Source organism: Cynocephalus volans, chromosome 9, assembly GCF_027409185.1.
Source record: "Cynocephalus volans isolate mCynVol1 chromosome 9, mCynVol1.pri, whole genome shotgun sequence".
Lineage (NCBI taxonomy): Eukaryota > Metazoa > Chordata > Mammalia > Dermoptera > Cynocephalidae > Cynocephalus > Cynocephalus volans.
In genome coordinates, this window is record NC_084468.1 from 486,141 (window position 1) to 508,421 (window position 22,281).

Genomic DNA, 22,281 nt, shown 5'->3' on the forward strand with positions numbered 1-22,281 from the left:
GCTCAGTGTCACCAATAAGGCTCAGTAGTTGCTTCTTCAAAGAGTCAGTGCCGTTTGAGGTGACAACAGTCGACCCGAGCAACCCAAGCAGCCTGCGGTGGAACCTGCTTGGTGGTTTCCAACCAGCGGGGCTGGAAACGCGGCTCAGAAGATGGCGTCATTGGGCAAATTTAAAAAGCTCATGGAAACGCATGGTGTTCGTCGCGGTGTTCGTTTTGCAGAGTTGGTATTTTGCGGGAAGATTTGACCTTTTGCGTGTTGTCAGTCCCGCAGTGTCGGTGCAGACTTCATCTACCCTTCTGACATCAGCTCTGTGAATTTCTGTCAGGATGAGAAGCTGGATGGCCCGAATCTCCCAGCCCTGCAGCGCTCAGTGGCTTGGCGGTGGTTGAGTGTGTGTGTCGGTTTGCTTTTGCTTTTGTTGTTTTGAGCTAAGGGTGGAGATGGAAGGTCTTCTGAATAAGGGCACTTCACCCACTATGTCGGAACCGAGTGGCTTTGGAAGTCAGCTTTCGCTGAAGACCGGATGATGTTTTCTAAGGAGCTCAGCCCAATATTAGAAGGCAAGACAACATTAGATGCAAAAGTTACAGTGAGGTAAAGTCATCTGGACCACAGCTAGCGTTGCTGGGAATGCAGTAGTGTCAGGCCACGTCACTGTGACTCTGTGCTGCCAGAAGTTAAAGGAGAGACAAGGTCTTCGTTCCCAGGCAGAGTCATGGCAGATGTGTTTTCCAAGCTCTAGCTACAGGTCCAGCAGGGTTTTTGGACCTCGATGCAGGAGCTAAGGAAATTTCTCTATTTCAAAATCCATTTACTGCAGGTGAGGCATGTCCACCTGACCTTTAGTCAGAGGTGATCAGTGTGCAGTTTAGTGGTGTATAAAGGCACAGTCCGACAGACGTATCCAGCAGAATTTCATCAGCACATTCTGGTGGCTGCGCTCAGAATCCTGTGCCTCTGCACCGACATCAGTGCTCCTGTGTGACAAGACATTTCAGAGATGGGCACCAACCAGTAAAGGTGCATAGTTCTGATGACAGAGAGCCCTCACTTTTAACTCCAGTTGAACCAATGTGATCCCCCAAAAGGATTGTTCTTTTCATTAGTAGGCCTGTGTTATAAAAAAGTTATATTTGATCATTGTGTTTGATCATTACCGTATTTTGAATTTCGTCAGTAAAATAACTTGTGGAACTTTCCTCTCCTGCCATGTAAATACCTACACAGTGTCTCAGTTTTGCACTCAGCCCACACAACCTCAGGGATTTGCCTCCTGATCCTTTGCAGAAGCCTCGCTGTCCCTGGGCTGGGACTTCCACCGTGATGTGAGCAGAAGTCGGCGAGAGCAGACATCCCGATTTTGCTCCTGACGTCGGCGAAGCCTGTCTTTGGCCACTGAGTAGGCTGTTCCCTCTGGGTTTCTCACAGACGCCCATCCTCGGGTTGAGAACGTTTCCTCTCCTGGTTTGCTGAGAGTTTCGTCAGGGTTGGGTACTGGGTTTTGTCAGGTGCTATTTCGGCTTCTGTTGAGATGATCATGTGTTTTCTCTTTTCCAGTTCATTAATATAGTTACACTGACAGACTCTCAGCCATTTCAGTGCTACTTTTCAGTTTTTATTAAAAAGTTGAGATCATATGACATGTGTGTTACATAATCTCTTTTTCACTGTGCATTGTGGAGCTTGCCCCATGGCAGCAACCATGACCTGTGTCGTCACCTGTCGTGGCTGCATAGTACTCCACCGAATAGATGGCTCCTGCCCTTACCCCAGGAGAGCCTGTGTCCCGGTGTCTTGCCTGTCAGCTCTGTCAGGAGCAGATGGTGGTGGGTCATCCAGGAGTGTCTGCTGTGGCCAACAAGGCCGGCTCGTGCGTGGTGGGGACTCGGCTGTTCCGATTAGCTCGGGACCTACTGTTGGACATGTAGCATTTAAGTTTCTGATTTTTTCAGTAATATGGATGGGCTTCATTGAATATCTGGATTCATGTCTCCTTTCCTTAGGATAGATTACTAGCCATAGAATTTAGGGTCAGTGATTAAATTTTTCATATATGTTGCCAAGTTACTTTCATGAAAAATTATCCCAATTAATGTTCCTGTACCTGTACATACCGACACTGGGCACTATTATTTTTAGTCCTTTTTCATTCTGATGGGTGAAGATTAAAGAAAATGAGAATTAAAACAAGTCAAGTTGTTTTCATCTGTGGAGGTGGGGTTCCCTCTTGTGCATTGATCTGTGTGGCCTTCAGGCCATAGCCCCTTCCAGAGACCCTGATAGCACAGCCTTAATTAATTGATTGATTGATTGATTAAGGGAAACATTCCTTTCTCAGCAGATCTCAGACCATCCCAGCTGTCCTTGAAGCTGGCATTTCCACATTTAGTTCCAGTGTTCTGCCTCCCTTGAGGTGGACCCACATATAGCTCTCCTGTCCTGGAGGTGCGACCCCCGACTTCTGTGGACAGTGGGAGGTGCCAGGACAGGCCCCTGCCCTCTCAGAGCTCCTGGCTTAGAGAGGAGACAGACGTGCAGATGAAGCGTTTGGTCAGCTACACATGAGTTATTTTTCACAGAGCAACTCATAGGTAATTTGTTTGAGCAACTTAGTTTCAGACTTCTGTTGTTACCTGCCGTGGGGTCCTAGCAGTGACCGGTGTCCCCGAGTGTGAGCTTTAGTCACGCCATGGGGCATCAGCTGGAAGTCAGCCAGTAGCTGCCTTTGTCTCACCGAATGGGTCTTTCCTTGAAACGTATAAGATTCCTGCCTCCTCCTGCTGCTTGGCCCAGGGGGTCAGTTTGCCACCTGTGCTTGTGGAGCCTGCCCTGATCCAGCTGGCAGGGCTGTGTGCTGCCCTGCTCAGGATGGGGGCTGATCTGCCTTTTCAGCCGGTGGTCCAGATGAACAACGCTGTCAGTAAGGGGGAGGGCGCCTTGTTGCCCGTCTTCAGTGGGAAGCCTCCGTGGCATTTTCTGCTTCCTAGGATTCCTGCGAGCTGTGAATGCTGGCCACAGGAACCAGGGGGTGTTCTTGACCATGGTGGCAGACGTGGCCTGTCTTCCAGTTGTCCTGGTCCTCCTGGTGCCTCACCCACCCTCAGACCAGTGAGAGCACTTCTGGGGTCCTGGATGGAGCCGTGGGGCATCTCTGGGCTGGGGGAGAACCATGCGGTGTGTCTGGATAGCCAGGCTCCTGGTGCACAAAATGCCAAGTCAGCGGAGAGCGCCATGGTCAGCTGCAACAGCTGCGCCTCCATCGACGTGCGTCAAAGCCCAGGTGGCAGGTGGTTGCAGGACACGCTGCAGGGCCTGCCCCAGCTCCGCCAGGTCCTCCCACAGGTGGTTGCCCACCTGCACCTGCTGCAGCAGCACTCCGTTGGTGCAGTTACAATCCAAATTGTCCTTCTGTTAGTAGCAGCCTTAAGACTGCACGATCCAAGTCCATAATTTTCTTCATGTAATATTTGTGAACAGAATTTTAATATAATTCATGCCTACTTAACATTAAAGGTTATGTGTTAATTTTTAATAGCGGAAATGAGGAAACAGAGGGAATTCTATCACAAGTTGGGCATGGAGGTGCCTGGAGACATCAAGGGGGAGACGTGCTCTGCAAAGCAACACTTAGACCCCCACCGGAACGGTGAGTAGCGTCTCTCGCGCCGAGGTCAGGGCATCGCGCCGAGGTCAGGGCGTCCTGTGTCTTAGGCCTTTTCTTACAGAGCTCCCCTGCTGAGCCTGCGTTCAGGCGGTTTATGTTAGAAAGTAACAGAGCTGATGGGTGCGTGGGAAGGTCCTGATGTGACGTATTCTCCATCTCTCCTGGAGCTGAGGAGGGGGTCGTGGATGGGCGAGGTCATCAGCAGGCAGATGGGGTCCCAGAGAGTGCCTGGAGGCTGGGGCCAAGAAACTGCAGAAGTAGGAGCAGAAGGTAGACTTTTGAGACTTTTAACTTCGCTTGTTTTACTGTAAAATAGCAAAGTAACAATTTGATTTTTGTGTAAATTTAATGATACTTAAAAATCTGTACATACCATAACAAACTATTCAAATCTTTAAGGTCATTGTATTTTTCTAGTGGACCACAGATATTTCTAAGACATTTCCAGACCTCCCTGTGTGCTCCTAACAACCTGAGGACAGCTGAGGGGCCGTGGCTGCCACTCTGGACCTCTGTGGTCCCTGACGGCATCACGGGCTGGGAGAGCAGGGCCACGGGAGGAAATTAGGAAATGTGTCTGGGAATCACAGAACCTTGTCCCGTTTCACTTAAGGTGAAGCTTTAACTTTAAAAGTCGTGTTAGAATAATGAGGCTCTAGGAGTCAGGCTGTGTCACAAGGGAAGCTGGTGTGTGCATGTCAAGCCGGCGGGGAGGCATGTGTCCTTCCAGCGGTCTCAGCTGCCGTCCTTATCCTCCGCGCCCCGCGCTCAGGGACGCTCCTGGAGCAGCTCCTTTTGACCCGTGCTGTGCTCCTCTTGGGGCAAAGTCCCCGAGAGAGTGCATCGTTGACAGCAGTTTGAGTGTGCGGTGGGGTTTTGGATTTCACAACACGTTTTCTGCTTGTGCTGAAAGGTGAAACCAAAGCGGACGACAGCGCGCACAAAGAGGCGGCTGAGGAGAAGCAGGAGGAGGACAACGACTACCACAGGAGTGACGAGCAGGTGGGCCGCGCCTCCCCCGAGTGTCCTAGAGGTGCCCGCTCTGTGCTGGCACCCGCAGCCCTCGCACAAAGCCCCAGCCGCCCGTGCGGCCTCTGTCCTCCCTCTCGGCGCCTCACGGCGTTTTTCTTTCCTTCTCTGATTACCAAAGGCACGTGCACTTGTGTAGGACCCCCGTGACGCACAGGGCCGCAGACCCCCTCGGGTGGCTCTGCAGCCCCACTCCAGGGTTGCACCGCTGATAACCAGATGCCTTTTCCGCTGGGTGCATTTCTGTGCATGCACGAGTGCCGTGCAGGAGAGGTGGCACCCAGGACTGTGTGTGTCAGGAGGGCAGTAAAAGCGTCACGCTGGGGATCCATGTACACGTCATTCACTGTAGTACCAGATGGAAAAAGAGAAACTAAATGAACACAGAGATGCTGGGGAAGAAGTTTTACTTTATACACTTCCGTGTTGTTTAAAACTTCAGCGAGTCTTACAGAAGCAGAAACATGTCTGTGGAAATGCGGGACTTGAAGTCGGGGGCACCGCAGGTGCAGTAAGAGTGGCATCGCCTTTTCTTCTCTGAGTCGTCTGTGCTTTCATCCCGCTGTTCCTGGGCTCTGATGGTTTGAGTGACCGAGGCATTGTCCGTTGGTGGCTTGGCAGACCCCTCCCAGAGTCATGCCTTTGAAGTCTCCTGTTGACCCGTGCACCCTGCCTCTCTCGGGTTGGGGATACTTAGAACAGCTGTTGAGGACCACCTGGGATCTCACCGCATGCATATCTGGGGCCAGCCTAGGTGGGCTACAGATCAGGGTGGGTGACTGCCCGTCACAAGGCCTAGGGCGTCGTCCTCTGGTGCAGCTTTCTGTGGATGGGTGTAAAACTATGTAGTTATTCTCCTCTGCAGTTAATTTTTTCAATGTTTGTTGTTACTAATTTGCCTTTTCCTTTTTATCCCAAACATGCCAAATATTTGTCTATTTTACCAGTTGCTTTTAAAAAAACACTTTTTTTGTTTTTAATTGAGCAAGTATTTAATTTTCCGAAAGCATGTGTTTTGATGTTTTCTGGCTTCTTGAGTTACAACCTCTGTTCATGTGTCCTCAGTCTCTGTCCACACACGCAAGGCTGTGTGTCTTCTGTGCTCTTGGCTACGCCACGCAGACTTTGATGAGTGGCGTTCTGACACTTCTTTCCAAAGAGGCTGTAATCTCACCATGGTACCTTTTCAATCAGGAAGAGTGTTCTCAGATATCCAGGGGAGATAGCCTGTTTGGGCTGTCTGTTTTTATAAATTGCTTGTTTATGTTCTTTGCCATTTCTGTATTGGGCAGTTGGCTTTTTCCTAACTGAGGTCAGGAGCACCTGCCCTTTCACAGTGCATGCTGCATTGCCACCTTCCGTTCCATGGCTGTCTACTTTCTTTGTGGCTCCATCATTATTCACAATTTTAAAATTTGATGTAATTAAATGTATCAGTATTTTCTTTGGTATCTTAAGAAATTAATTTGTCTACATTTTCTTGTAAAATATTTAAAAGTTTTGCTTTTTACAATTAGGTTGTAAGCCACTGCAGTAGATTCAGTGTATAGGACTGGGGGGGGAAGTGGTCTAGTTCATCCTGCTCATGGATTGACCAGTAAACTTGTCAGCAGTTGTTCACAGGCCCTGCTCACCTGGACAGCAGGGTCCTCACCTGGACAGCGGGGTCCTCACCTGGACAGCGGGGTCCTCACCTGGACAGTGGGTCCTCACCTGGACAGCGGGGTCCTCACCTGGACAGCGGGGTCCTCACCTGGACAGTGGGGTCCTCACCTGGACAGTGGGGTCCTTACCTGGACAGTGGGTCCTCACCTGGACAGCGGGGTCCTCACCTGGACAGCGGGGTCCTCACCTGGACAGTGGGGTCCTCACCTGGACAGTGGGTCCTCACTTGGCCATCAGGGTCCTTACCTGGGGTCCTCACCTGGACAGCGGGGTCCTCACCTGGCCAATCGGTCCTCACCTGGACAACAGGGTCCTCACCTGGACAGCGGGGTCCTCACCTGGCCAATGGATCCTCACCTGGACAGTGGGGTCCTCACCTGGACAGTGGGGTCCTCACCTGGACAGCGGATCCTCACCTGGACAGTGGGGTCATTACCTGGACAGTGGGTCCTCACTTGGTCATCAGGGTCCTTACCTGGGGTCCTCACCTGGACAGCGGGGTCCTCACCTGGCCAACAGGGTCCTCACCTGGACAACAGGGTCCTCACCTGGACAGCGGGGTCCTCACCTGGACAACGGGGTCCTCACCTGGACAGCAGGGTCCTCACCTGGACAGCGGGTCCTCACCTGGACAGTGGGTCCTCACCTGGACAGTGGGGTCCTTACCTGAACAGCGGGTTCCTTACCTGGACAGTGGGTCCTCAGTTGGCCAGCAGGGTCCTTACCTGGGGTTCTCACCTGGACGGCGGGGTCCTCACCTGGCCAATGGGTCCTCACCTGGACAGTGGGTCCTCACCTGGACAGCGGGGTCCTTACCTGGACAGTGGGTCCTCACTTGGCCAGCAGGTCATCACCTGACCAGCAGGTCCTCATTCTAGTCAAAGTTCCATGCTTGCTCAGGTTTGTTCTGGTCTTCTGGTCTATTGTCTCCCCTTGTGCCAAAATCACAAATAATCTACTGCATTGCAGTTATTTAATTATTTTTCACATTAAGTTGTGATTTCTGGTAGGGCATGCATCCCCTCATTTTTCTTCATCAAAATTGCCTTGATTAACTGTGTGGCCTTTTGCTCTTCCAAAAAAAAATTTTATAGTGAGCTGAACAGCGTAGATAGAGCCTTTATTACAAAAACACTGAATAAATGCATAGATTAATTGGGAAAAAGTAATGTCCTGGTGAGACCGAGTCTTCCCTCTGTGATGGGTGTTGCTTCCCGCCTGTGTAGCGTCCTCCCATCGGTGGACACCTCCGCGGCTGTCCTCGCGACTCTCATGCGTCGTTGGGTACCTGATGTTCCTGGGCACCACCTGTCCCCATTGCAGACGTGATCGTTAAAAATTGCATCTCCTAATTGCTGCTGAGTTTCAGGAAGTCAGCCAACTTCTGTATAAAGATTTTCTATTTAGAGGGCGTGGTGAACTCACACTAGGGTTTTTCTCATTTGTAATTTCTTGTGGACTTTCTAGGTGTGGGTAGATGGGTCAGCCGCAGCGTGGTCTTTTCTTGGGCATGGTGACTGCATGTTCCTTCTGCCTGTGCCATTTGCCTGCGGGTATGTCATGGACAGTCATGTGGCCAGGCACCCGTGTACTGTAAAAGTGACCCCTGACTGGTGAACTGCTTCTGGGCTGGGAGCACTCAAGCGGACACATAAATCCAAGGCCTCTGTGATAAGGACACGAGAAACCACAGCTTCCCTTTCCCTGTGTATCCTGTGGCCGAGCGTGCCCTCGCAGGCTGTGATGGGAGATGGTCCTATTGTGGATGACACTAGCTGGGGTGGCTCCAGCCTCCTTCCCCAAGTGCACCTAGCTGGGGGATCTGGGCAGCAACACCTGGGTGGAGAAAGGACTCATGTCAGTGACCCGCTGGATGCTGCCACCGTGATGGCCCTGCCCTGTCCTCTGTCCTGCAAAGCTAAGCGAGACAGGGCCACCTCACACACCAGAGCAACGATGGCATAGCACGGGAGGGCACTGGGCCTCATCCCTGTGAGCCTCCTATGGCTCTGTCTTTTCACCTTGTGGCCCAGACCCAGGACTGGGGGTGTGGACTGGCACTTCCACCCTGTGGCACGTGTCCACGCAGAGGTGTCCGCATCCTCATCATGTCTGAGGCTTCCCTCCCATTTGTAGTTTGCTGAGAGTTCTTCTGAGAACGGGGGTTGGGTCTCATCAGATGCTTTTTTGTCATCTGTTGATGCAGTCACTTGATTGCTTCCCTTCAAGGTGTGAACGTAGTAACTGCGTGGGTGTGTTTTTCCATTGTGAAGCTGCCCTTGCACGCTGGGATAAACTGAATTAGATCATGCTTTTAAAAGTACATTCTGCATCTGGCTGGCTAACGTTCACTGAGAACTGTGCGTGTGTGTTCAGGCTGAGGTTGGCCTGTACTTTTCCTGTCTTCACGTGTGTCTGTGTAGCTTTGCTACCAAAGGCATGCAAGTCTTGCAGCTGGAGAATTCCACATTTCTATTGTCTGGAAGAATGTGCATGAGATTGGGACCATCAGTTTATTGAATGTTAGTAAAACTATCTGTAAAACCACCAGATCTTGATCAATTTTAACTATACACAGATCTTCGTTTCTTTTTTTTTCTTTATCTTCTTTAGTTCATTTATGTTTCTTGTCTTTTTTAGGAAATTCTCTACTTGGACTTAAGTTGTAAACTTCTTTTGCATAAAATGGTCCCCAGAACACTCGTGTCTGCTTCTTGACCGTCACCGCGTCTGCAGCTGTTGGTCCGGTTCTGTTCTGGGCGCCGTCCCTGTCTCCTGTCTTCTCACGCTCTGCGGGGCGGGGTGTGTCCTGCTCAGCCGCTGCTGTCCTGCTCCTCTGTCCCTTCTCCAGCCTCTTGAGTTGGACGTACATGTAGTTTCTGGCTGTACGATTTGGTACTAAATAATTTAAAATTCTCACTATGATTTTTTTTTGACCCGTGGGTTTTCCCCCCAATTTTTTTATCACATTAAAATACAGAAAATATAAAAGTTGCTATCTTGACAGTTTTTAGGCACACAATTCAGTGTGCTGAGCGTGTTCACGTGGTGCAGCCACCGCCGCTGCCCGTCTCCCTAACTCTCCGTCCTCTCAAGCTGAAGTTCTGTCCCCACTGAGCCCTGACTCCTCTCTGCCCTGGCAGCCACTCTTCTACTTTTCTACCTCTGTGGTTTTGACTGTTCTAGGGACCTTACAAAGGTGGAAACAGACAGTATTTGTCTCGTGACTGGCTTATTTCAATTAGCATAATGTCCTCAACCTTCTGTTTATCCGTTCGCCTGTCGACTGACACTTGGGCGCTTCCACCTCCTGGCTGTTGTGAGTGATGCTGTGCACGTGGGTGTGCGAACATCTCCCGAAGACCCTGCTGTCAGTTCTTTTGTGTATATCCCCAGAAGTGGGATTGCTGGATCATATGGTGTTTTATGTTGTTTGTTTGGGGGGATATTTATCTGGAGGAACCGCGTCATGCTCTCTGCAGCGGCTGCACCACTTGGCATCCCATCTGAGAACGAGGGCTCCTGTCTTTCCGTGTCCTCACCAGCACTTGTTACTTTCTGTTTTGTTACAGTAGCCATCCTGGTGGGTGCAAGGTGCTATCTCATCGTGGTTTTGATCTGCGTTTCCCTAATGACTAGTGATGTTGAGCATGTTTTCATGTATTTATTGGCCTCTGTGTATCTTCTTTGGAGAAATGTCTATTCAAGTCCTTTGGCCATTTTTTAATTGGGTTATTTGTTTTGTTATTGGGTCTTTTTTAAAAGTACACATTGAAAATTCTAAACATCAAAACTTCCTATACAGCTACAGTAATCAAGATATTGTGTTACAGGCATGAAGACAGACTGATAACTCCGTGGGATAAACTGGAGTCTACAAATAAACCTTTAGGTTTATGGCCAATTGTTTTTCAGCAAATGGTGCTGGGACAGATGGACATCCCCAAGCAGAAGATGGATTTATGTCTCATTTCACATACAGACTTACCCACTTCACAATTTTTTGACTTTATGATGGTGTGAAAGCGATCTGTGTCCAATAGAAACTGCACTTCAAGCATGGCTCGGTCTTTCACGTTTAGTGCAGTATTCAGTAAATCATATGAGATACCCAGCACTGTAGGCTTTGTGTGAGAGGGTTCGTGTTGCCCAACTGCAGGGTCAAGTGCACTTCAAGCATGGCTCGGTCTTTCACGTTTAGTGCAGTATTCAGTAAATCATATGAGATACCCAGCACTGTAGGCTTTGTGTTAGAGGGTTCGTGTTGCCCAACTGCAGGGTCAAGTGCACTTCAAGCATGGCTCGGTCTTTCACGTTTAGTGCAGTATTCAGTAAATCATATGAGATACTCAGCACTGTAGGCTTTGTGGTAGAGGGTTCGTGTTGCCCAACTGCAGGGTCAAGTGCACTTCAAGCATGGCTCGGTCTTTCACGTTTAGTGCAGTATTCAGTAAATCATATGAGATACTCAGCACTGTAGGCTTTGTGTTAGAGGGTTCGTGTTGCCCAACTGCAGGGTCAAGTAAGTGTTCTGAGCATGTGTAAGGTAGGCTAGGCTACCCCCATGTTCAGTAAGTTAGGTGTGTTAAATGCATGTTTGACTTAACGATATTTTGAACCTACAGTGGATTTGGTTTATTGGGATATAACCCCATCATAAGTTGAGGGGCATCTGTGCAAAAATTAACTCAAATTGTAAGAGCTAAAACTATAAAACTTTTTCAAGAAGACATGGGAGAAGCTCTTTAGGACCTTGGGCCTTGGGTTCTCATTTTCAACACCAGAAGCACAATCCAGCAAAGAAAACAACGAGCCGACTTGATCTATTGCTGCCCTTCAGAAGATACTGTTAAGAAAGTGGAAGCATAAGCCTCGGACTGGGATAAAATGTCTGCAAGTCATATTGTGATAAAGGATTTGTACCCAGAATATACAACTCTTATACCCAAATAAGAAACAGGTAAAAGACTTGAGTCGACATTTCACCAAAGACAACGCACACATGGTCAATAGTCACATGAAAAGACACTCAGCACCACTAGTGATTAGGGAAATGTAGATCAAAACCACCACAACATCGCACCTCATGCCTACTAGGACAGCCACTATCCAAAAACCCAGTAACGAGTACTGACAAGGACCTGGACAAGTGGGAACCCTCATGTGCCACTGGTGGGAATTCAAAATAGTGCAGCCACTTTGGGAAATAGTTTGGCGCTATCTTAAAGAGTTAAGTTTAAATTTACCATACAGCCCAGCAATTCTCCTTCTGCATGTCTACCCAAGAGAAGTGGAAACATAGGTCCACACAAAGATGGTTACACAAGTGCGCATAGCAGCATTGTTGATAGCAGCCAAACCATGAACAGCCCAGGTGTTCATCGGCTGATGAATCAGTAAACAAAACCTGACACGTTCACACAGTGAAACACTAGTCAGCAGTGAGAAAGGAGCGAGCCGCTGAGGCGTGCTGTAGTGGGGACGAGCCTCAGAGTCATGTGCTACATGAGGAAGCCAGTGCCAAGGACTAGGGCCTGCGGCTTCCTTCACAGGGAGCGTCGGAACCAGCCCAGCTGTAGGCAGGTGGGGCTGTCGGGGTGATCAGACACCGTGGGGACAGATGCACCACTCTAAATTTACTGAAAGTTATTGAATTGTATACTTAAAAGAGGTGCATATAAAGCATACCTTGATAAACTTGTTACAAAATTACAATCATGTTCGTAGTTTAGTGTATTTAAGCAGATAATACATTCATATAGTCCAAGATTAATATGATATAAAAGGTCTAAATTTCGCTGTCCTTGTCACTGCCCCAGCCTCTGTGTTGAGAACCACTTTGTGATTGCTTCCTGTACGCATGCAAATCCCAGCAAAAATGAACGTACTTTCTTATTTCCCCCTTTTCTGACATAAGAAGAGAGCCTGTGCCTCTGGTTTCCTGGGGCAGCAGAGCCTGAGGGCTCCAGGACGGTACCCTGGGGTCTCTGCTGCCCTGGGGGGCGGGGAGATCTGTGCCTGAGTGCCTTGCTGGTGGGTATGGGGGCTCTCCCGCCAGTGCTGCCGCAGACCTGCATGTTGCAGACCCGTGATTCCTCACCTGGCTGCATGTGGTCTGCACGGCCCTGCTCAGGCGTCTCCTGGGAAGGTATCTGCTGGGGAGGGCAGGACCCCGCTGTCACTCACTAAGAGAAACGCAAAGCCCCCAGCGTGACTGTGGATTTTGCTGTTTCTTATTATGTCATTCTGTCAATGTTTCTCATCCTTATGGAATGTTTTCTCCTTAAGCTTTATTTCTTAAAGTGTGCTTTGTCAGGGCCGAGCCCGTGGCGCACTCGGGAGAGTGCGGCGCTGGGAGCGCAGCGACGCTCCCGCCGCTGGTTCGGATCCTATATGGGAACGGCCGGTGCACTCACTGGCTGAGTGCCGGTCACGAAAAAGACAAAAAAAGTGTGCTTTGTCTGATACTAATCTAGCCATGGTAGCTTTCTTTTGGTTAGTATTTACCTAGTATTAAAATTTTTTAAACGTCTTTCCTAAATGTGACATTTTACACCACAGACCTAGATTTTTTTGAAAATCAAATCAAATTTCTTTAACGTTTTACATTTCCCACGATTATTGGTAAATCTGAATTGATGTCTGCTTTAGTTTTCACTTGTCAGTTGCATTTTTTCACTTTCCCCTTTCCTGTCTTCTGAATTAGTAAGTTCCCTAATCGCTTTTTTGCTTCTGCTGGTTTGCACGTTGTCCGTCCTGCTCCTGTTGTCTTAGTTGGGTCGTGCCTGCTGCCTCGCCTCCTGCGTCCTCAGACTCGGGTCTGCCTTCCTACACTCACCATCTCCTCACAGTCCCCGTCAGTGGCTCCGTTTCTGTGGAATGCGTCTGTGTTCCGTCCACGCTGCAGGGTGGCGCCTTGTCTCCTGGGTCGGCCGCCACCGTGCAAACTCGCCGCTGGGTGGCTGACCCTGCTTTGTGCAGAGTCCGCCCGAATTGTGTGACCTCGGGTATTTCTGCATGTCCAGGTGTACGTTTCTTTATATTTATTTTGTATTGGGTTATTTTGCTTCCCGAATATGAGGATTTACGTGTTTGATTGTTTGGGGGGATCCTTAGTCGTCATTCCCTGGTTCTCTGTTCTCTCCCTCTGAGCTCCGTTCCCTGTCTGCTGTGGGATCTTCTACCTCTTCTCTCCTAGCTTTTCTTGTTTTATTATTTTAATTGGTATCTCTGTCTCTCTACTTCTCCAAATGGTCTTTCAGAAGATTATTCCATGATCCTTGAGACTAATCAGTGTCTCAGCCATTCGTTGAGTTTTTAGTTTGAATGTGTTTTTTATTTTTAGAAGTTAAATTTGGTTATCTTTTATAGCTGGCTGTTCCTCACTCATGGTGTCTTATATTTTAATTCCTTCTTTTGTATCTCTTGTGATTTTAGATGTACATATTTCAGTCGATTCCTTTGTTAATTCTTTCACCTGAATTCTCAGCGCTCCGTCATGCTGTCCGCCGGAGCCACTCCTGGAAAACTGCTCACCGTGACCCCTGCCGTTGGTGTCTCTGGTGGGCTTTCTCAGTGGTCCTCGGTGCCTGTGTCTGTCCCCCCTTAGCAGATGTCCTTTTGCATCTACTGGGCATTCTTGCGGGTCCCCTGCCGCATGCCCTGTGCTCTGGTCACACCGAACTGTTGACCATCTGCAGTGTAACCGGGGACTGTCATGCTTTGTGATTTTGCTCATTCCTTGCTTTTCCTCTGCCAGGAATGCTCTTTTCTTCTCGGGTGCATTTGCTATCTTCCTAGGGGCCCCATGCAGTGCCACGTCCTTCATAAAACCTTCCTTGATGCAGTGGTGCAGGGTCAGGGACGCCTGCCACCGTTTGCCATGTGTCTTTCCATGACTCTTTGCGAGATGTGGGGTGACTGCTTGTACACCACTGGCTGGAGCTCTCAGGACAGGTTCAATTCAGAGACCAAGGACTCAGCGCCTGCTGTGGATTCACTCTGAATAACTGTGTAAATGAAACAGACTTAACGGGGTTAGATTATAATTCATAAAGTGGCAAGCAATTGATAAATAGATTTTAAGATAGTATGTGTAAAATGATGGAAGTAAAATTATTTTTCTCGTGTTGAGGACAACACAGATTTGTGATTTCAGAAAGGTCGGCATTCCTAGATTAGGAATTATTGGATATCTGAGAAAGTCTCCAGAGAACAGCCCAGTGAGGTCCCTCCTGATGAGTCCGGCTCACGTGTGCTTTCTCTCGAAGGTGAGCATCTGTCTGGAGTGTAACAGCAGCAAGCTGCGGGGGCTGAAGCGGAAGTGGATCCGCTGCTCGGCCCAGGCCACCGTCCTGCACCTGAAGAAGTTCATCGCCAAAAAGCTCAACCTGTCGTCCTTCAACGAGGTAACGGCTGAACCGTAAGCACAGCTGTGATGAGCCGTTTCTTATTGGTGAAAGCGATGCTTCTAAAATTCTTTGGGTTTTTCTCACAACTCGGGAGATTTTAATCAGAAAAACTCACTTTGCTTTGCCTGCCCCACCAGGTAATGTGACAGGAGGCAGCAAGTGAGGACTGAAAAGCCCAGAGACTGGGGACGCAGGGCCCACTGTTAGCAGAAAAGAGGATTGGGCGGGGTGGCCAGCGAGATCCTTTTAAAATAGGGTAGAGGTTTTTGTCGCAGAGAGGAATTCTGTTCTTTAACTTCAGCAGATGGGGATCGAGGGAAGTGGTGAATGAGTGGGTGGGTGGAAAGATCGGTGAGTTGCGTTCAAGTTGTGCTAAGCACAGATGCTCCTCGACTCGCTTGCAGTGGGGCTGCATCCAGTGAACCCATTGTAAATCGAAAGTGCATTTAATACTCCTTATCTAACGAGCCCACCTAAAACGCGCGCAGACACCTACCTGAGCCTGCAGTTGGTCGACATCATCTCACGCAAAGCCTGTTTTATAATGAGGTATTGAACATCTCATGTAATTTATTGAATACTGCACTGAAAGTGAGAAACAGAACGGTTTTGTGGGAATGCAAGGTCTGGTCTCCAGGGAACATGTACCACCTCTACAGCATCATGAAGTTGAAAATTGCAAGCCAGGACCCTCTGTTCTGAGGATAAAGTAAAACCCATGACATTCGGTGTGTGGGAGGGCTGGGGACTGGAGAGCAGCGTTGGCACGAGAGCTCGGGCAGTGGCAGGGGCATTGCGCAGGGGTGCGCAGCTTGAGGTGCAGTTTTAGAAGATCTCTTGGGCTTTGTAGAAAACACTGTGGTTGTAGAGATGGAGGTAGGAGAGGCCGGTGGCAGGCATCCCGGGGAGAAGGACAGGTGGTGGCAGAGATGGTGGAAAAGTACACAGACCTGGATGTGTTCTGGAGAGAGCTGTGGGTTGAACAGTGGCCTCAAAAGACAAACCCATACCTGACCCCAGAACCCATGAACATGACCTTATTTGGAAAAAGGATCTTTGCAGATGTAATTAAGTTAAAGATCTTAAGACAAGACCATCCTGCATATTCTGGATGGACCCTAAATCCTGTGACAAGAGTTCTCACAAGCAGGAGGCAGAGGAGGATCTGAGGCCCAGACGCGAGAGCATGAAGAAGAGACAAGGACTGGAGGAGCAGCCAGGAGCCCAGGAACCCCGGACCACCACGGCCAGGAGAGGCCAGGAGGGACCCTGCCTGCTCTGGTCTGAGTCTGTCCCCCAAAATGTGTGGTTTGGAGACTTGATCCCAGCACGGCAGCATTGGGAGGTGGGGCCTTTCAGGGGTGTTAGGTCGAGAGGGTTCTGTCCTCATCGATGGATTAATGCCATTACTCAAAGGGCTTGCAGGGTGGGTTCACTCATTCCCGCCTCTGGAAGTGTGAGGAAATAAACCTCTGTTCTTTATGCCGAGGACGCATGGGCTGCTGGAGGTGTGGCCGTCTGCAGGGTTCTGGTATAGCACTCTCCTGAGCTTTTGGAGGGATTTCAGGCTTCTGAGCCGCAGACCAAGAGATTAAATTTCCTTTGTTTTAAGCTGCCTTGTTTGTGGTAGTTTCGATGACAGTCTCTGGAGACTAAAACAGAGAAAGTCAAAACAATGTACTGGTGGGTTTCGGTGGGATTGTGGATGGGGGAAGAATAAGGAATGACTGCAGGTTGGAGCCCACCTCAGACAGAGGTTGGACACAGCCGAGCTGAGAGAAGGGAGAGAAGTGGTTCTGGCTGGGGACGTGGGGACAGTGGGGTGCTTTGGTTCCCTGCAAGGGGGAGGGAAGCTCAAGACACCCTTGCAAGGGACGGGCATCAGTGAGCGAGGTTGGCCTTTCCCAGGAGCAGGGACATTTCCTGTGCAGAAACCACTAGAGGGAGGGATGTGAGGTTTTCCTGCACCAGGGTGTGACCAGCTCTCTTGAGTGCTCCCTTCAGCAGCTGGCAGCATGGGGTGAGTCTCAAGGTGCGTCTCAGAGCCCTGTGCCGTCCCTGAGGTGCCCTACAGGCATGTGCCACCTTTGCAGATTCTGGGCAGCAGCAGGATGGAGGATTGGAGGGTCCCCAGGACTCACCACAGGATGAGGGCACTATTGCCTTGCCAGGGACAGCTGGGCCTGGGTTCTGGGGCACACAGCCCCGGTGCAGAGGGCAGAGCATGGACGTGAGCAGGCTCACGAGGGTGGAAAATCCACTCAGGTGGAAGGTTGCTGAGGACAGCATGGGCCACTGGAGGTGTGGCGCAAGGTGGCCTCAGATGCCGATTATCTTCTGCTGTCCTTGGAGTTGCTCTCCTGTGCAGCGGCCATTGCCCGGGCAGCTTGCTGGTGGGCTGACCATGCCTCTCATGGGTGTCCCCAAGGCCTGGCCACTCATGCAGATGGGGGACCCTTCTCCCTCTGCCCCGAGGGAGAAGTTTGAAAGACCATCCGACAGTGAGACACCAGTGCACACCTGTTAAAATGGCCAAAATTCAGAGTGCTGGCGTAGAGCCACAGGAGCTCCCACTTCTGCTGCTGGGATGCGCATGGAAGGCAGTTTGGTGGTTTCTGACAAAACTAAAAACAGTCTTTCTGTGTAATCCAGCAGATGTGCTCCCTGGTATTTATCCTGAGGAGCTGAAGACATGTCCACACAAAAACCTGCACACGTGTGTTTAAAGCAACCTTATTCGTAATTGCCAGTTCGTGGAAGCAACCGAGATGCCCTTCAGTGGGTGAACAGATAGGCCGTGGCCCGTCCAGACAACGGGGTGTTGTTCAGAGCTAAGAAGAAACGCACATCCAAGCCGTGAGAGCACGTGGAGGACCGTGGGTCGGGCTGCTGAGTGAAAGGCCAGTCAGGAGGCTGCACAGCGCACGGTTCCTGGTGCAGGACATTCTGGAAAAGGCAGAACTGTGGAAACGAGAACAGTGAGGGGTTGCCAGGGTCAGGGGACGGAGGGATGAGTAGGTGAGCAAGGGGAATTTCAGGGCAGTGGCACTAGTGTGTGTGACACTGTCGTGGGGGACACATGTCATTGGCCATCTATGCACACCCACAAAATGTCCAGCCCAGGAGTGGGCTCTGATGTTGACTGTGGGCTCTGGGCACTGGCCACGTGCTGATGTGGGTTCCTCAGCTGGAGCGCTCGAGGGTGTTCCGGTGGGGCGGCTGTGTGCGTGGGGGTTGGGGCGTGTGGGGACTCTGTACCTGCTGCTCGGTTTTGACGTGAACTTAAAACTGCTCTCAAGGGCCGAGCCCGTGGCGCACTTGGTAGAGTGCTGCACTGGGAGCGCAGCAACGCTCCCGCCGCGGGTTCGGATCCTATATAAGAATGACTGGTGCGCTCACTGGCTGAGTGCTGGTCACGAAAAAACGACAAAAAAAAAAAAAAAAAAAAAAAAAAAAAACTGCTCTCAAAAAGTCTATTTAATTTTTTTTTAAAAAGATCGGGAAGCCTATTAAATTTTTTCCACTATTTTGATAGGGACAAGCTTGACCAAGAGGTGGGCACTGCCAGGGGACAGGGTGATCTCTGGGTGGAAGCAGCCCCATGAGGCGTGGGAAGGTGGAGTGTGTGGGTGTGGGGCGGGGAATGTCTCAAGTGCTCCCAGGCTCCTACACTGTCCCAGGTAGGAAGCACCCAGTTCCGCAGCTGACAACCGTTCACGATCCTTAGGCCCTTGGGGCTGGCAGCTCCCATGCAAACCATGTGTCCCTGTATCTCAGCGGGTGCTGTGACGGTGACCATGGTGTGACCCGGGAGGGAGGAACATGGCGGGGACAGCGCATGCGGCTGGACACCGCCAACCATGTGTGGGGCAGCTGGACCTGCATCTCGGGCTTCGAAGGGCCCTGCCTGTGTCTGCAATCCTGTGAAGGAAGGTTGATCCTTCAACAGGCTTGTTCCTGACACGTCATAGCTCGTATGTTGCTCCAAGTGTCCTTGTTGGCATGAGGCAGGGATAAGTGAAAAAATGAGCCAAAGTGCATTTCCGTAGACGTTCATCGTTGCATGGGTGGCAGAGGTCAGTGCTTCAAAGGCACGTGAGATTTTGCTCTTTCGAACTCGCTGATTGGCAGCAGCGCCAGCATGGCCAGGGCATGAGTGGTGGCGTGTCCATGCTGAGCACCGCGTCCGCGTGCCCTGACTGCAGCTTCTCTCCCACAGCTGGACATCTTATGCAATGAGGAGATCCTGGGCAAGGACCACACACTCAAGTTCGTGGTCGTCACGAGGTGGAGGTTCAAGGTGAGTCTCGCTGCTTCGTAGTGATGGGTTCCACATGATTTCCAGACTCTGCTGCAAACGCAGCCCTTTCCTGTGTGTCTTTCATCTAAGAGCTTAAAGTGGTGATTCAGTCCCAGAGAGTGTTGTGAAACACAGGAATGGTCTTTCCAGAATTGCTGACCTCAGAGTTAGCTTGGCCCACACAAGGCTGAGTCACCAGACAAGAGCTGCCAGCTGCCAGCCAGGCTCCCACGGGTGCCTGGTCTTCACACACCCTCCCCTCCTGAGGTGCTGGAGGCCAGGCGCCCGCGGGACAGAGTGCTGGGCTCTGCAGTGGGTGGGGGGCAGTGACCGCGGCAGTCAGTGGACCCTCACGCCTTTCGGCGCCTCTTTCTGAAGCAGGGACCTGATGTGGAATCCCATTTCCAGGGCTGGCCAGTGGTTGCTCCCCGCTCCGGCGGGAGGTGCTGCCTGGGGAGAAGCAGGAGCCAGACAGCAGCCCCAGCAGGGGCCAGAGCCCCGCAGAGGCCGGGCCAGAGGGTTGGAGGGAGAAGAGGAGGGAGGAGCAGGTGGACGGGCAGGCGCCAGACTGGCAGCTGCGGGTGACCTGGGACCGAGGGGAAGGGGCTGTTCCAGCCTCAGGCCCACCCACCTCCGCGTCGCCGGGACCGGGAGGTTTCAGGCACAGCATTGCTGACACGACCTTCCAGACGCGCTGGTGGCATCTGCCTCTGCCGCCGCCTCCACACTGAGGGGCTCGCGTGTTCTCTTGTCTTCCAGAAGGCGCCTCTGCTGCTGCACTACAGACCCAAGATGGACCTGCTGTGAGCGGCGCCGCGCGCAGCCCTGGTGGCCGCGCAGGTGGCCTCTGGGTGTGGTGTGGACCAGATTTCTGAATAGAGGATATTTATAACTTTTGTATGCGAGAATCCACACTCATCGAGACACTACCAGCACCGCGTTCACACCGGATGGAAACACTTCACAGCCCGCAGCGCCCGGCGCTCCTGCTGCGGTCCCAGTCAGCCCTGAGCGTCCCGCCCGCCGCGGACAGCGGCCTCCGACGCGAGCCGCCCTCGCCTGCTGTCCAGGTCTTGAAATCTGCGTTCGTTTCAGTTCAGTTCATGGATTAGTTTCTTGATAAGCCTCAGAAATATGTGTATTTTATTGAATCCTTCCTAAGTTATTGAAAAAATGTCTTTTCCTGGTGAGCGACGCAGTTTATGTTGCCTTTGGCTTCCTGAAGACGCGCAGGATTGATAAAAGTTTCATTTAAAAGCGCCCCCGAAGGTTTCCACTCACACTGGCCTAGCCGTGCTGTTTAACTTCCACCCTGTAGACACAGGACAGTGGCTGCGCTGGCTGTCCACGTGTGCCCCGTCCCGGGCGGGTGCAGCGGGGCGCGGTCCCTGTGGCATGTGGCAGGACACCGCCGGGGCGGCCGGCCAGCTCCACGCTGCTCGGTGGGGGAATCCTTGTTTGCGTGGGTCACTCTCACTGACAGGGACACAGATTGTCCCGTGCCGTCATTTGACGTGCCTTGCCGTTCGTCTTGCTGCGAGGGCCGGTGCTGTTTGTGAGGCGCTGGCGGCCTGTGGGAGGTCAGCGGTGGAGGCTTGGGGTCCCGGGAGGGTCCCCGGCGGGTCACTGCCGTCGCGCTGCGCTCGCCGCGGCCGCTGCTCTGGAGGCCGGGAGGGCGGGCGGAGGCCACCGGCGGCTGCTCCGAGCGAGAGGCGTCCCCTCACGGCAGCAGGCCGCGGCCCCTCTCCCCCAGTGGCAGTGTGTCTGCGGAAGCGAGGACGAGTGCTTGGCCAGCGCGCTAGCGTCTGTCCCTCTGCGGTGGGGCCGCGGCCGGGGCGCTGCCGTGACCTCTGCCCGGCCCTTCCGTTCTGTTCTTGTCGAGCTCTCGGGCCCCGCCCCGTCCTCTGTCCCTCCCAAGACGGCCCGGTGACCCCTGTGGTCGTCCCGTCTCCAGGGGTCCTAGGTGGTGACCAGCCACCGCACAGGTTTTCCATGAAGCGTTTCACCTTAGTGACGAGACTCTTTTCTTGAATTTGTGTTGAAAGTTGTCATTGGGCTCATGGACGTTCCGTTTTGTTTTTTCTGCTTCCTGCTTCATAAACGCAAAATGTCAGAAGCAGCCACTGACGAGACCCAGTCTTAGCCAGGAAAAAACAGTCACGTTGATTAACCCAAGTGGTTTTAATGTCAGGCCTTGTCAAAACGTAAACACAAACACAAGTTCTTTGTCAGGAACTGGTCACACTCGCCTCTCTACTGAAGCCCGCGAGCTCCCAGGACTGCTGCGCCGCTGCTCCTGTCACCTTCCAGAGCTGCCGGACGAGGGCTGCCAGCAGCCGCTGCGCTCAGTGCTGCCTGTCTACCTCAGAACACACGCTGCCGAAGCGTCCCGCAAAGCCACCTGTCCCCACGGTGCGGTTCCCAGTAGCGTCAGAGCCCAGGTACTTTCCTGTGTGGTGAAACTAAAGAAGGATTAAACAGTTATATGAGTCTCCAAATTCAAAATGAATTCACGGTTCAGATTAAATTTAATATTGCTGTAAGAATCTCATAATATATATTTGTAACTTTGTAGCTATCTTTGAAACCACTTGACTTTGCTATGGTGCTAAGTTGACACATTTAAATGCACAGAGAGGTGGGGGTGAGTGGAAGCCAGTATTAAGGTCTGCTGGTCCTGCCCGTTCTCGAGTAATCCCGCTTTTGTAGTCGTGTTAACCTGATGAAACCTCAGCAGCAAAAGTACCTATTTTTCTAAAATCTCATCAGACTGTCTTCACTACAGGACAATTTCCCTGGTGACCTGCCTCTTTGGTCTGACTTCACAGCCTTACGTAGTTTAAAGACCTGCCGTCAGGTGGAAGCTCCCGGTGGGCTCGTTTGATTTCTGTTAAGCTCTCATGTAACATCAAAAGGCTGACTATTATTTTTTCCAGCATGAAAGCCAGGATCAGTTAATGATTGGATCCTATTAAGGTTTTTTAACAGATGGAGTTACTGTGAAGTAGTTTCCACAACTATTTATGCTGGTGAAACAAATGCTGTTAAGTTACCTTATGGCACCTTCCTCAGCAGCAGTGGGACTGGATACCCAGCGTAGGGTCTCACTAGATACAGTTTTCATGAAAATGGAAAATTCAGATAGAATATATAATATTGAATTTAAGATTTGGGGGGTTAAAAAAAGAAAACCTAACTTTATAAAATTA

At 51.2% G+C, this 22,281-nt stretch overlaps 1 protein-coding gene across 1 annotated transcript in view; it reads left to right on the forward strand.

Annotated features, from left to right (window-relative positions):
- Positions 1 to 20,262, forward strand: part of PCGF3 (polycomb group ring finger 3) — a 45,560-nt gene extending 25,298 nt beyond the window's left edge. Inside the window, exons 7-11 of the mRNA XM_063108341.1 lie at positions 3,539 to 3,649; positions 4,581 to 4,669; positions 14,632 to 14,769; positions 18,992 to 19,072; positions 19,832 to 20,262. Coding sequence (XP_062964411.1) covers positions 3,539 to 3,649; positions 4,581 to 4,669; positions 14,632 to 14,769; positions 18,992 to 19,072; positions 19,832 to 19,879 — 467 coding nt within the window. The 3' untranslated portion in view covers positions 19,880 to 20,262. The remainder of the gene's footprint in view (positions 1 to 3,538; positions 3,650 to 4,580; positions 4,670 to 14,631; positions 14,770 to 18,991; positions 19,073 to 19,831) is intronic.
- Positions 20,263 to 22,281: the final 2,019 nt, after the last annotated feature.